Source organism: Musa acuminata, chromosome BXJ2-5 (assembly GCF_036884655.1).
Source record: "Musa acuminata AAA Group cultivar baxijiao chromosome BXJ2-5, Cavendish_Baxijiao_AAA, whole genome shotgun sequence".
Taxonomy (NCBI): Eukaryota; Viridiplantae; Streptophyta; class Magnoliopsida; order Zingiberales; family Musaceae; genus Musa; species Musa acuminata.
The window spans coordinates 45149781-45165522 of NC_088342.1; the positions used below are offsets into that span (position 1 = coordinate 45149781).

The window sequence follows — 15742 nt, forward strand, 5'->3', positions numbered from 1 at the left end:
CTTATGTCCATAGAGGATGCATCAAATATTGGGATGCTTTAGGCCATTTTAGTCGTACTATCATCGAAGGGAGTGCTTCAAGCCATTTTGACCATATTCAGGCTATATTGACCGTGCTATCGTCGAAGGGGGTGTTTCAAGCCATTTTAACCACTCTTCAAACTTTGTTGATCATGTTGTCATTATAGAGAGTACTTTGGGTTATGTTTTGGGTTGTGTCAACCACATTATTATCATAGAGAGTGTTTTAGGTTGCGTAAGCTGTATTATCGTCATAGGGAGTGATTTGAGTTATTTATGATCTTGCTATCATTATAGAGAGTACTTCAGGCCATACAATCATGCTATCATCATAATGAGTAACATATGTCATTTTGGCTACAGTTTGGGCCATGTCATTTGTGTTGCATCGTATTGAGCACTTCAGGTCATGTTGACTGTGTTGTCATCATAGATAGTGCTTCGGGCCATGTTGGCCATGCTGACTTCGTAAAGAGTATTTTGGGTTATATTGGTTATCCTGGTGTCATAGAATATTTTAGGCCATTTTGGTCATATTTGTTACTGTAAAGAACACTTCAAAACACGTTGGCCATCCTATAGGTTGAAAGTGGAGTACCCTCACTAGAGTGCTTGTTAAGTGGGTTGATGGTATGACCTTCTTTTGATATGGTCCCTCCTAAGCGGTATAAAAAATATTGGTGATACATATATAAGCCCAACTCAATTCGAGCCCATATGTGTAAGTCTACGTGACCTAGGGAAAGATTTAGATATCTACTCAAGGATTAAGGATGACTCAAACACATACTTTACGGTTGATCGACACAAAGATCGACATAGGATAGAGTTTCCAACATGATCTTTTCGACGGTCAAGTGAATAATCAATAAGTGTGGAGTAATTTTTGTGAATATTATCTAGCATCAATTACCATGCCTAAAGTAATATTTTATACCATGTTAATCAAGAAAAATAGTTTATGAAATATTTCTCTGAAATATTCCCTCAGACTGGTATTTTGGACTGATGTTGGTTGTGAAACTAGTCTTGCCTTCTGACTGCTGCTGATAGTATTACCATACCTCCCAGCTACTATTCTGGGAGAATATTTACCTATTATCATCCATCCATCCATCCATCCATCCATGTAGGTTAGAGGTTACAAAAGTGAAACTTCATTCTCCATGTAGTTCCTCTCTTATCACTCTTCTTACTGAAGAAAGTTATAAGCAAGAGAAACCTGTCACATAACATAGTTCTGTATGATATATCCTCTCTCTCACTCTCCATGTAGTTCCTCTCTATCACTACTCCCACCTTATATTTGCAGTTTATGTTAGTAGAGAATAGATAGAATATACACACAACATTCACCAACAACAGTACACTTCTTCTGCACAACCAAAAAGAATATTGAGGTCCAAAGGTTAACTACTGCAGTTTCATATTTGAGTAGAACACTGCATGCATTCTTTTCCCCCAGAAAAACCCATTTTAATTCAAAGTTATTCAAGAAGGAAAACTCTTCAAAGATCGAGGTAATTTAAACAAACTTTGATCTCTTTGGGTTAAGATTGCAAGTTCCATCCTTTTGATCTCCTAAAGTTTTCTACAAGAATTCCAGTCATTGTTCTCAGTCTTGTGAATCATCCTGTGTTGGAAAAGCTTGCTGCTGTTGCTGCTGCTGATAGTGCTGCAATTGCCCACCTTCACTGGAACCTGCTCCACCCCTTGCACGCCCAATCTGCGGAAACAACTGGTACGTGGCCTGCGGATGGAACTCCCCACCATGGCCATCCTGCGAGAGCCCCAGCTCCAGTCCCGGCGACTGCTGCCCGTGCGGCGCCAGCATCGACACGAAGCTCATCGCACCGACGTCGGCACCAGGCAAGTCCATCCCGTGCATGCCAACTCTCTGCAGGAAGCTGCCCATCGGTCCATTGCCAGTCCCGAAGCTCGAACTGGAAGCCATGAATCCGGAATCGAGCACACCAGGCGGCAGCAACAAGCCCGGGAGGGGCGGGCCGAAGTTAGCGGCCGCCAGCATGGGCCAATTAGGCCGGGCCTGTCCCAGCTCATCAAGCCTGCGGTGGAGGCCGGCGGGGATGGAGGCGCCCGGGCGGGACGTGGAACCAGCCACGGCGGCGGAGGCGAGGGCCGAGGACGGGACTGTGCCCGTGCCTGTGGCGGCGATGATGGACGACTCTGCCTGTTGGAGGAGCCACTGGATAGTCTCCCCGTCGGACTTGTGGCCTAATTCCCTGGTGAGCTGAAAGATCCTGGCGGCGCAGAGGGCAGGCATCCTGATCCTTCTCCCCCTGCCCTCCACCTTCGTGTGCCTGTCCTTGTTGGAACTCCTCTTCGGCGCAAGCTGCCTCCTTTGCTCATCCTCCTCTGCTGCCACCACCTGCGACCACCTCTCCCTCACCGAGACCGTGGAAGGCAAAAGATCTCTGCTTTCTGCTGCTGCAGAGGCCGTGGTGGCTTCTCCTTTCTCTGCCTGTCGGAGGCCCAGGGCCTGGTGGAACCTGGGGGCCTCTTGTGGCTGCTTGGATGAGTCTCTGCGATCCATGGCAAGACAAAGCTTGGATTTTGGGGACCTGGCTGTGGAGATGAAGGCGAGGAGAGGGGGTGCGGAGGACAAGGCTCACAAATTCTGGCGCAGGAAACACCATACACTGGAGTTAAAGACCATTGGCAATCAGGAACAGACCGTCGGAACAGAGATGAAACCCAAGATTCCCACTTTTCCGGTTCACAGTCTCATCTCGAATTCTTATTCTGAACACTCAGCAGCTTCTCTCTTTGGCTGAGAGACAACAGAGAGGACGTGGAGGGTTTTGTATGGGTTTTATCTGGGAATTTGGACATAGACAGCAGCAGAGAAGAAAAGGCTGAGGGCTGAGAGGAGAGAACAAGCCATGAATAGTTGCTGGTTTCAGCAATTGAGGCTTTTACTCTCTGCCTTAAGTTTTAACTGTCCACTGTTCTCCCCCCAAGAGTTCTATTGGTTACTGCCTCACTGAGTCTTCATGGTAGCCATGCAAAATCCTTCCCATCTCACTAACCATTTTGGTATTCCTTGTCTTCTATAACCTCTGCCATTATTGCTTCCAGCAGAAAGATTTTGCTTCTTGTAAGGCAATCAAATGTCTTGGTGGCAGTGTATCCACATTTGGCAGCTTACAACCAGACATCCTGTCCTCTCTCCCCTCTCCCCTCTCCCCCTCTTATACCTCACAGGTGATGTCACATATGCACAGAAAGAGAAAGCACAGAGAGGGTTGACACCAATCACAGTATGCAAAACTAGCCTACAAGTTTGAGAATTGCATTGAAAATGGGAGTTTTGTAGCTCAGTGTTGCTGGGAGATAACCCAACCAGCTCCAAGAAAATGACATCAAATCCTCACTCATCCTCGGCTCATGGACAATTATTCCTTTCCTTCTGTGTTCTCCTGTTGGCCATTCATGTCCAGCTTGCGCAGGATGGATGGTGGTGGAGGATACTGTTTTCCTCACTGACAGATCCTGTCATCCCCAGGAAAGCTGCAAGTGCTTCCCTTCACCTGTTTGATGTTTCCCATCGTCACTGACCTTTGGTAAGTGCGATGGGTTGGCTGCACACAGTTCAAGAAAACTGAGTTGGAATTTTCCCCACTATCTTCATCTTCTCTGCATGGCTGTGAGGGAAGGATAAATCCCTTCTTCCTTCCTCTTACAAAAGATTACATGGTTAATTTTTCTAACCTTCTGTAAATTCTTGAAAGTACAGTTATAAAATATGAATGGGATTGAGTTGTTAATTCAAAATCAGAAACTAAACTTTTGATCTGTGCAGATGATTAGATAAATTGTTTGCGACTTTAAAAGATTAGTTTTTTAATTATAAGAACTAAGATAAAAAAATATATATTATTTTCACTTTCTTGTCCACTTAGCATGTTTGATCTGTTCCTACATTCTCTTTTAACTATGTTATAAAAATAATTAATAATATTATCCATATTTTTAATTTTATTAAACATATGGTATGATGAATTGACCCATTTGGTTAAACCAATTATCACTATAAAATATATTATTGTGTTAAATGTTTACCGAGCTTAGCTGAGTGAAATAAATGGGTGTGCTCGTATATATTATTATGGGTTACGTGGGTTTAATAATGATTTGAATGTATCTTTTATACATGGTATATAATTTTAAATAATATTATCCGATACGAGCGGTACGTATCGATCCGATAACATATCAAACGTCCAACCAAACGTGCTATAGTATCATAGTGTTTACTGTAGTACTGCTACAGTATTACACTGTAGCAACTAAGAAATATTCAACTAAAAATGGTTTGTAGAAGCTAGCAATACTATAAACACAAGATTATAAGAAAGTTTATATAAATAATAAAAATAGGAAAATCTATATGCAATGTCAAAAGATCCAAAGCCTAATATATAAAAAGAAGGAAATTTTTTTTTTCTTGATTATGCACAGTTCTTGGTACATTGGGGTTCATTCAACATATATTTTTAGTTTTTTACTCTACAAATTCTAATTTAGCACATATAACCCTCCAAATATCAAGATTATTCATATATAATATTTTCACTAGATCCATCGAAAAAACTAAATTGAATTACTATATTAGCCATGGTTAACAATAGTTAGTTTGAGTTATAATAAATTTAAAATTTAAAATTATCTAAAATATCATTAATATTCTCACCATCATAAATATTTTGATGATCATTTTAATTGGTGATAGTTTCAACTACAGTTCTGAAATCCTTTTTTAAACAGCCAAATAAATGAAAATAATTAGCATATTTATGCAAGTTCTTAGGTATTATAATATATGCTGCACCCAAATTTAGAGGGATAAGTATAATGAGAGATATGCACCTAAATTGAGCTGACTTGCTCAGCTGATCACCTTTGGGACCCTTCCAAACAATTCCATGACTATTGCCACACCTTAATATGAGCTGATTAGTTGAGTGTTGGGATCTACAAATATTGATAGCTAAAAAGCATAAATCATAGAGTTCATGTCTTAGCCATATAAATGCAGATTAAGTAGAGGCAAGAAAGATTGAAATGCTAATGTGTGTAAGATGAAAACTACATGTAGCCATCCCACTTTTATTTACAGGTTAATATTTTTTGCTGGAAATCTACAGATGTAAATCATAAGAAAAGTAAACATCTGGAAAAAAAAAAAAGCTAATCCATTGTGTTTGATTCCAGAATGTAAGTTATCATGCAAACTGAGTGAACAAAACTAAAACTGGATAAGAAAAATTTAAGGGATCAAGCAAAGAGCTATTGCATACAGGATGTGGAGTTGGGGGAGGGGGTGCTCAGTCAAGGAGATTGGTTCTGATGGTGTGTTAACCATCAGAAATCCAACTACAGTTAACAAGATTCAATCTCTTTTTATATCAGTAGAGGAACCATGTTGATTTGAGGTATATGAGTTCAGGAAGGTTCTCCCTTAAGTAATTGCTTCCTCCCAACTTGTCCATTGTCACTTCAATAGACACTCCTTTATCAATTAATTATGGTATTTATGTTCATTAGTTTGAACAATTCCTGATCAAATAACAGGGGAATTTGATTGTTCTTGGTATTTGTAGTAGCTTCTTGACTCTCTTCCACACAATTCAGCTTTTCCAATCATGCAATGTTGACCACAAGGAATAAGTTTTTGGTGGTTGTCTTTGTTGTGGAGCATTTTAGAAGAACCTTTGTCAACTACACTTTTTGTTGATTCTGTATGCTTCTGAAGTAAGTTTGGGTGGTAAAAGTGGTCTGCAATGCAAGCTGAATATTTGTGCTGAAATGCAAAAAGGCAACCTATCTTAGTGTTTAACTACTTTTTTATTATCACCACCTTATTACTGATTTGAGCTGAAAATATTCCTGTTGTCTTACAATAGTTATATTTAAGGAAATATCTTTAATCAAATCAAAGTATTCAGAACACTTTTTAGAGTCTCTAGTAAAATTTTAATCATAATATTTATGAGCATACTACCCTAAATGATTCTTCCTCATCTTATTTGTAGTTGAAATTCTATCTTTTATCAATGTAATTTATAGGTTAATTTTGATTAAGTAGAATTGGCTTGAAGATGCAAGCCTAAACATCATCATCTCATTGTAGCAAATTTGAACTTGTGTTGAACAAGTTGTAATCTAATACAAGTTATTATCAGACTACACCTGTGAGTGGCTGGAGTCTTAGATTGGGCAATTCCAGCTGTTGGACAAAGAATCTAAAGCTTGGAAGGCCATTAAGAATGAAGACAGTTATAAGATCACATCTCCATCTGAATTGTGTCAAAACTCCCCCAGAGAATTGGTTAGATGTCAATCACAATCACACAAATCATGGCACAAATGCAGTCAAGAAGATACAGATGATTCATAAAGCATTTTGACTTTTTTCCTCAATCCATGGCAAATGCTCTTGCACAAGACAGATAGGAGGCATGTGGGCATTAAATCTCTAGATTAGTTTAAGTTAGCAAGTTGACTAGGAGATCAAAGTTAAATCAAGAAACAGCAGACCTAGTATTCTATTTTCCCAATCCTGGATTCAGTATGGTATTAGAGTTATCAGATCCAATGGCTTCATCTATACAAAACACACCTGATGATATAGGTTTCACTGTGAAAGGTTGAGAGTTGCTGGGATGATACTGCTAAACAAGTCCCCAAAACCCTAATCATTAGAGCAACAACAGATTCCACTCAGCCAGAAGAAAAAGAAGAGAATGTTTAACTCACAACACTAACTTGCATTTGATTACTTCTTGTTCTTCTTGCTGCATGTGAGGGTGGATGGCAATTAGGTCAAGACAGCTAGCCTCATGGAATGTTAAAAGTTGTGATCACATTCACAAGTCAATCCTGTGACCCCACAAAGACATTAAATAGATATATTTATGTACACCTCTATCAGCATCCAACCAAGTCCTCGGCACATCTGTAAACAGGCAAACACAGCTCAGCTTACACAAGATAAAGATGCAGGCTTGGACTTTGGCCTCGAGCTCTGGAAACACAAATAAAACATTGCCGTGTAGAGATCTTATTGGACTGGCAGCAACTCCCAAAGCTAAATAATATGGTGGTGTTGCTCCACAGCAAGTGCCTTCTTGGACAAAGTGGACAAGCACATGGTAAAGGAAGGCTTTTGCGTTTCCCCATCACCCCAATTGGCTCTATATAGCTTGCACTCTTCGTGGCTCTTGTTCTTTTGGCATAGCAGAGCCTGCAAAAATCCATCTTCCTCCTTGTGTTGCCCACATACAGGTGCAGGGTGGTGGGGATCAAGAGAAGGCATAAGGGATGGAGCTGTGGAAGCTATTGCTTGCTTGGATGGGATTAGCGTTGATGCTGAGGACTGGAGAAGCACAACTGAATCCCAACTTCTATCAGGTTTCATGCCCCAGTGTGGAGTCGATTGTTAGGCGGGCTGTTCTGAAGAAGCTGAATCAGACGATCGTCACGGTGCCGGCGACCCTCCGTCTCTTCTTCCATGATTGTTTCGTTGAGGTAAGCTTCCAAACCTTTCATCAAGCTCATTGAAGCATGCTGTAGAGTTTCTCATTTGAGGTGCTCGAGAGTTAAGATCTGCAACATTACCGAAAAGAAGAACATTAGGAGGAGGGCCGCTTGAAATTTCATACAATCAAATTGACATAGAACCGATAGCGAATAGATCTTATGTTATATTTCTTGCCTGAATCTAGTAGCTGGATTTGTCTTCTCAAAAGACAGAGTCAGCTCCAAGAGTTGTACTGCAAGTTGCTTCAATGTTCCATTTATGGGCTTTCTGCTCCCGATGATAAGAAGATGTATGCTGATATGGCTTGCAGGGTTGCGACGCGTCGGTCATTATAGCCTCACCCAGAGGCGACGCCGAGAAGGACGCGCCCGACAACCTCTCGCTCGCCGGCGACGGGTTCGACACCGTCATCAAGGCCAAGCAGGCGGTGGAAGCGCAATGCCCGGGTGTTGTATCCTGTGCTGATATCCTCGCCATTGCCGCCAGAGACGTCGTCGTCCTCGTAAGTATTCCGACCGATCTATATCTTTGCGCCGATCTTGACATGGATGAGTTCTGATGGAACCTCGTGGACCAGTCCGGCGGTCCGACCTTCGCCGTGGAGCTGGGTAGGCGCGACGGGGTCACGTCGCGAGCTGATCGAGTAACCGGCAACCTCCCTGGCCCCGAATTCAGCGTCGACCTCCTCTCCTTCATGTTCCGCAAGAACAACCTCACCACGAGAGACATGATCGCCCTCTCCGGTGCTCACACCGTCGGCTTCTCCCACTGCAACCGCTTCGCGGACCGCCTCTACTCCTTCAACTCCACATCAGCCGTCGACCCGTCGCTGAACCCAGCGTACGCCAACGCGCTGATGCGGGCCTGCCCGCGCAACGTCGACCCGACCATCGCCGTCAACATGGACCTCAATACTCCCATCACCTTCGACAACGTGTACTACAAGAACTTACTGAACGGGGAAGGCCTCTTCACCTCCGACCAGGTGCTGTTCACCGACCAGCGATCGAGGCCGGTCGTGAAGAAGTTTGCGGCGGACCAGAACAGCTTCTTCAAGGCCTTCGCCAGGTCGATGATCAGGCTGGGGAGGCTCGGGGTGAAGACGGGATCGCAAGGAGAGATCAGGAGGGACTGCACGGCCTTCAACTGACGGCAATTCGCCGCACAGCATCAGCCGATGAGGCCAAATTGGATCTGAACTTGTCAATACATTTTTGTCACAGCTGCTGCCTGGAATCTGCAATGGGCAGCAACAACAGAGAATAACATGATTACATTCATGTCGTCGTTTCTAATCGAATATAGTCGATCACATTGTGTTGATTGTTAGATTCTGCAGTGGTGTTTGTGGAGCGCTTAAATGTAAAGCAAGGCTTACACTGGAAGGTACACAACAAAAGATAACACAAGCAACAAAAAGACTGCTTAAAGCTAAGATATAATAATCAGAGGTGCAATGTAGAACAAGCACACAATCAATTCCAGCCAAATACAAAAAACAAAATTGATTCAGGCATTGAACTAATCTTGAAGAGAATAATTCTTGAAAAATACATATAATTCTTGAGCAAAACCAAATGGTAGTAATGCCATGATACCTCATAAATAACTTAAAAGTACTTTTAGTTCTGAATGTTGTGAGGAAACATTCATAAATATCTTGACTAATTTGAGGATGACATTAAATGACAAGAACATTCTGAGAAAGCAATCAGTAGTGGTTTCCAGGGCATTCACTGCAGCAATAATGGTTGTGTATCAACTGGCACCCATCAGGCAGCCTTGAGTTCTAAGCCACACAATTCGGCACATAGTGGAAGCATAATCTTTGAGTCCTATGACCGAAATAATAGTGTTACAGTAATACTTGATACACATGTTGATTAAAAAGAGATGCAATAGTTCAAAATTTCAGGCAAAATAATGGATTCAAAAAGAATATTTGATAATTGCAAACCACGATCTAAACGAGAATTAATTGCGTTCTTTGCGAGTGACCTTTCAAGAATTAAACCATCGGCATAGGCATATGCATATGAGACATTGTCGATTGCCTATACATCAGCACAAGTGAAATTGCATGCATAAGGCTGAAAAGTTCAGAAATACCACATGAACCTCTCAAGGCTGCAAATAATTTATGCCCCTGGAATCATTAAGAACATTCACCGGGTCTTCTTTCATCCAATGATACTGGATGTTACTGATCGGTATATGAATACTAGTATAATGCCTATCCAATAGGTTAAAGAAACCAACATCAGATCCAGCCTGAAATCATCAAACAGTTTTGCAAAAATCAAGAGCAATCCAACTTGAAGATCGAGACTCAATATTGGACTTTGAAGTGAAACAACTTGTGTAGGCTTTGAAAGCACTGAAGACAATAACATTCTAAACCAGCAAATAGTAAGTAGATCATACCTGATCGCTTCCCTACGATTTTTCTGGACAATCATTATCAAATCTATGGAAATCTAAATCAAGCACATATACTGAAACTGCTTCGTTGATCATCTCGTCCAAATCAGCAGAATGTTCATTTATGAACTCTTCCAACTGGTTATGGATTACCGACTTGGCCTCTCAATCAACATAGCTTTGTCTATCCATGTGTGATATATCACTGCAAAACTTGTTTTCTGTAGTACTCATTCTTGATTTCAAGATGTCCCCAGAAACCCCATTGAGAAATAGCTACTTCAGAAGCACCAATGTGTTCATCAAAGACCCTTCCATTGTCATTCCCAAGGTCATCACTGATGCCTCTTCCCTCTCTTTGCAGGCAAAACTGTCACCAGAAACGGCATTGTGAACTACAGATGCCTAACGTTCCTCTTCAAGGCATTATTCCCCCGCGAAAAGTCTCTGCTGTTTTTAGCAGCGACTTGTGCCTCTTCATGCACTCTTCTTACTTTCTCGTGAGTTTGACGGACAACATTTGCAGCAGCAGTGCTGATTTAGAAAAGGAAGTTTGGTCATATACAAACTCAGATTGGTCCATGGTGAAATCCAGCATCTCTCATGCCCATCAAATTGGAGTTGTCTTTTTTCCGAGACCATACATAGAATTATGGCCAAAGTTCTGACGGAACATTCTTTCCGCGATCTTTTGGCCCAAAAGGGCTCACCTTTATTGCATCCAATTCCATAAACTGCTCCTTCCCCTGTTAGATTTCACCACTATGCATTCTTCGACAGCCGAAGCACAAACTCTCCTTCACTCCGAACAAAAGGCATACAACCACCGACAGAAGATAAACTCCAAAACACTGAATGCGACGGGATGAAGCCAAAAATTTGTCAAAGTTAGAATTGCTGTGCCCCTTTTTTGTGACGGAAAGGAAATTGATGAACTCCAAACCACTGACACGGCAAATAATTGGGAATCTTTCAAGCCGAACAATCCTCATACTTCGACTAGCTTCCACAATTCAAGATAGCAGACAGTTAGAAAATGGAAACCTTGTTGAGAAAAAAATCCGGAATCAAAGAGAAAAAAAACTTCAATGAAGTGTTCCTGAAGTGAGGCAGAGCGATCACTTGGAGAGTTTCGGCTCGCCCAGAATGGAACACTGAAACCCTAGATGGTTCCACCTCCTGCACCCCGCGACAAATATGGATTGAAAGGACCGAGAATGGCGGAGAAGAGATCGAGACATCACCGATTTGGCGAGCTTCCATCATTTCACGACCGTTTGAATCCGTAGGCCGGTATGAGCATAAAACCACCCTTTAATTTCAGTAGATTTGTATTGGTAATTTTTTTACCATTTATAATTATATTTTAAGATTTTTAAGATATATATATATATATATATATATATATATATATATATATATATATATTCTAGGTACGAGTGAAGAATCATATTAGACGACACCCAATGATCAATAATTATATTTTAAAAATTTTATCGATAAATAGACTTATATATATATAAATTTATTTATTTCTAATTATGAGGGAAGAACAACATCGAAAGACATCAAATAACATAAATGTCCTTCTCATAATCGTGAGTGACGATGGGCAACTAACCAATATCGTTAGCATCGAATGCACGAAGTGATAGGAAGTAAAGTCAATATAACTAGATTCTGATTAATATAATAAAGAGGTGTCAGAATAATATTATAATTAATAATAAAAAATTATAAAATATTTAAAATAAAAAATATTTTATTATTATTATTATTATTTATAGCAAATATCGAAAAGTATAAATATAACCACAAGTCAAAATTATGGTTATGAGTGAATAATAACATCGAAAGAAATCAAATAAATATAAATGTCCTTCTCGTAATGGTGAGTGACAATGGGCAACTAACCAATATTAATAGGGGGTAAAATCAATATAACTATATTCTGATATATAATAAAGAGGTGTGAGAACAATAATATAATTAATAATAAAAATTATAAATAATAAAAAATAATAGTTTATTATTATTTTTATTATGTACAGTAAACACCTAAAAGGTACAAATATAATCACAAGTCAAAATTACACGTGGAGACTTACAATTTTTTACCATTTATAATTAGATTTTAAGATATTTATTGATAAATAGACTTAAAGACCTTTATATATATATATATATATATATATATATATATATTATTTATTTCTAATTATAAGTGAAAAACAACATCGGACGACATCAAATAAACATAAATGCCTTTCTCATAATTGTGAGTGACGATGGGAACACTCACCAATATCGATAGCATCCAATGCACGAAGTGATGGGAAGTAAAATCAATATAACTAGATTCTGATTAATATAATAAAGAGATATGAGAACAATAATATAATTAATAATAAAAATTATAAAAAAAAATATTTTATTATTAATTTTATTTTGTATAGCAAATAACGAAAGATACAAATATAACCAGACATCAAAATTGTGGTTATGAGTGACAACAACATCGAAAGACATCGAATAAATATAAATGTGTTGAATCTCGGATTTTGATGATGAAGTCAATTGTCATTTATTATCTAATCTATATGTTGAGATAAGTGTGCAGGATTAACTACTATGAAAGTAAGATATGCAGCAGGAGTTGCGCCGGAGTCAAGACAATGATCACGTTGGGAGTTCGAGAGTTCGACAGAAGTTAGGACAGTCGTCGGAGGTTCTATAGGAATAAATCCGAGAAGTCCATGAGCTTGCCAAAGAAGCTCGTCGGAACTCGCCAAGTGGATCGTCGTAAGTCCAAGAGTTTGCCAGAAGTCCGCAGGAGCATCACCGAGGGTTCATCGGATGATCGACGGAAGTTCGCCGGAAGAAGCAATTGACGCACCGGAGCAAGTTGCAGTAAATGTCTTAGGAAATATCGTAGTTAGTACAATGATTAAGTTGGAAATGGGAGGTGATCCCATTAACTTAATCTTGGGGCAATTGGGCCCCTAAAAAACCCAAATTGGGACGAATGGATCAACCCATTCGGACCCTGATTTCTGCCAGGCCGTTGAACCGCCCAAGCCAGGAAGTAGCACCGCTTGGGCTCAGTCTCCGAGCGAGACCGGGCGGTGCAACCGCCCCAGCCAAGAGGTGGCACCACCTGGGCTTGGTCTCCGAGCTCTGGCTGAGCGGTGCAACCGCCTCAGTCAGGCGGTGGCACCGCCTGAGCTCGGTCTTCGAGCTCTGGCAGGAGGTGGCACCACCTAGAGGCTCAGTCTTCGAGCTCTGCTAGGCGGTGCAACCGCCTCAATCAGGCGGTGCAACTGCCATATCCCGAAATTTCGGGAATTGATAGTTTTGAGCTCCAAATTCAAACTGGGTTGGGGCTTATAAATACCCCACCCTTTCAGCACTGAAAGGGCACTCAAAACACACCGAAATCCTGATCTTATTCTATGATTTTTAGAGCTCAAAATTGTTGTAAAGGCCAAAAGTTCTTCTCCCTCTTTTCTTCCAAGTTCTGAGCTTTAAAGAGAGGAGAGAAAATTCTGTAAGGGTTGTCTCCTAAGCCCGTCAAAAGGAGTGAAACTGTAAAAGGGTGGTTGGCCTTCGCCTATTGAAGGAAGACCTCTAGTTGACGTCGGTGACCTCGTCGGTAGAGGAAGCCAAAAGTGGAGTAGGTCAAGATTGACCGAACCACTCTAAATCTCGGTTTGCATTTACTTTGAGCATATTATCTTTACTGCAAACCTCCTCAAAAGCTTACTGCTTTCTGCGCATATACGATCAGGTTTCAAGCTTTGCACTTTCCGAATCGGCGTTTAGACGTAAATCAGTTTTATCGTACGATCATCATCTTTCAGTTTGCGTTTACGTTTTGATTTCTATCATAACTGCAAACTGCCTTTATATCCTTGCTTTAACTGCATCTCGCTTAATCAAGTGATTTACGAATCAGCATTTAGACGTAAATCAGTTTTTTCGTACGAATATCATATTTCAGTTTGCGCCCACTATCTGATTTGAATCATAACTGTAAACTGCACTTATATCTTTGCTGCATCTCACTTAATCAAAAGTTAAAGTGATTTACAAATCGGCTTTCTTGCCGAAATCACTTTTATCGAACGAACGCAGTTTTTATTTTAATCGTAGAAGGTTTTCCGTTGCACTAATTCACCCCCCCCCCCTCTTAGTGCTCTTGATCCTAACAATTGGTATCAGAACGGGGTTAACTCTCAAACGGATTAAAACCCAAGAGAGATGACATACGCCGAAAACCAAGAGGGCCATTCTATTACACGTCCACCCATGTTCAATGGGACGGACTACACCTATTGGAAGACCCGAATGAGGATCTTTCTTATTTCTATGGATTTTGAACTTTGGAATCTTGTCGAAAATGGATTTTCGAAGTCTTCTCTTCCAATGATCGATTGGAATGAATTGGAGAAGAAGGCTTTCGCTCTTAATGCAAAGGCTATGAATGCCTTATTTTGTGCGCTTGATAAAAATGAGTTCAACCATGTTTCTATTTGTAAAACCGCATTTGATATTTGGCACACACTCGAAGTGACTCACGAAGGCACAAGTAGAGTGAAAGAGTCAAAAATCAATCTTTTGTTACATTCTTTCGAACTTTTCCGGATGAAACCAAGTGAGACTATTGGCGGCATGTTTACCCGTTTCACGGATGTCGTCAACGGTCTAAAAGGACTCGAAAATTTTTTTCGGATTTTGAGCTCGTAAATAAGATTCTAAGATCCCTTCCTAAGAATTGGGATCCTAAAGTCACTGCTATTCAAGAGGCGAAAGATCTAAACAACTTCCCTCTTGAAGAACTAATCGGGTCATTAATGACCTACGAGATGACTTGCAAAGCTCATGAAGAGCAAGAAGACATCATTCCAAAGAACAGGAAGGATATGACACTTAGAACTTCAGAAGACCACTTGAGAGAAAACTCAAGTGACGAGGACTGTGACGATGACTTGGCACTTCTAACAAGAAAATTTAAAAAATTCATTAAAAGAAACAAGTTTAAGAATGACAAAAAATAAACTTGAACCCAAGAAGGACCAAGTTATTTGCTACAAGTGCAAAAAGCCGGGACACTACAAAAGTGATTGTCCCCAAGTCAAAAAGAGAACATCAAAGAAGAAGGCGCTCAAAGCAACGTGGGATGGCTCGAGCGCGTCCGAAGAAGAGGAGTCCAACACCGAGCAAGTTGCTCATTACGCCTTAATGGCCATCGGAGAGGAGGTAATGAATTTAATATATGCAGATTTATCATTTGATGAATTATTAAATGCCTTCCATGACTTATTTGATGAATGCAAGATTATTAGTAGAAAATATAAATTGCTAAAAAAAGGAGCATGATAGTCTTACCTATAATTTTGATAAGTTAAAAGCTGAATATCATGATAGTTTAGGTTCATTCATAAAATGCCATGATATAAAAACTCTCCAAAAGGAAAACTTGCTACTTAAGGACACCTTGAAGAAATTCGAGCTTGGTAGCAAGTCCTTGAACATGATCCTTGCAAACAAGGGTCACGTTCCCAAAAGAAGTGGAATCGGATTTGTGAGAAGTCCTCACCAAAATCCAACCACCTTTATAAAAGGCCCCATCTTACATGTTCGACACCAAAGCAAATGCAACTTTTGTTGCAAACTTGGACACAAAACACATTATTGTCCATTCAAGAGAATTAGTACGAACAAACTAATTTGGGT

The 15742-nt window shown here is 40.3% G+C and overlaps 2 protein-coding genes across 2 annotated transcripts; one reads left to right on the forward strand and one right to left on the reverse strand.

The window, feature by feature from the left end:
* Positions 1–1495: 1495 nt before the first annotated feature.
* On the reverse strand, positions 1496–3062 carry LOC135611885 (transcription factor TCP20-like). The gene has a single exon (XM_065107533.1). The coding sequence runs from the start codon at positions 2573–2575 to the stop codon at positions 1637–1639; it is 939 nt and encodes a 312-aa protein (XP_064963605.1). The 5' UTR covers positions 2576–3062; the 3' UTR covers positions 1496–1636.
* A 4053-nt stretch (positions 3063–7115) lies between these two features.
* LOC135612993 (peroxidase 51-like) lies at positions 7116–8914 on the forward strand. The gene is made up of 3 exons (XM_065109861.1): positions 7116–7572; positions 7896–8087; positions 8163–8914. The coding sequence occupies exons 1-3, from the start codon at positions 7366–7368 to the stop codon at positions 8733–8735; spliced, it is 972 nt and encodes a 323-aa protein (XP_064965933.1). The 5' UTR covers positions 7116–7365; the 3' UTR covers positions 8736–8914.
* The last annotated feature ends 6828 nt before the right edge of the window (positions 8915–15742 follow it).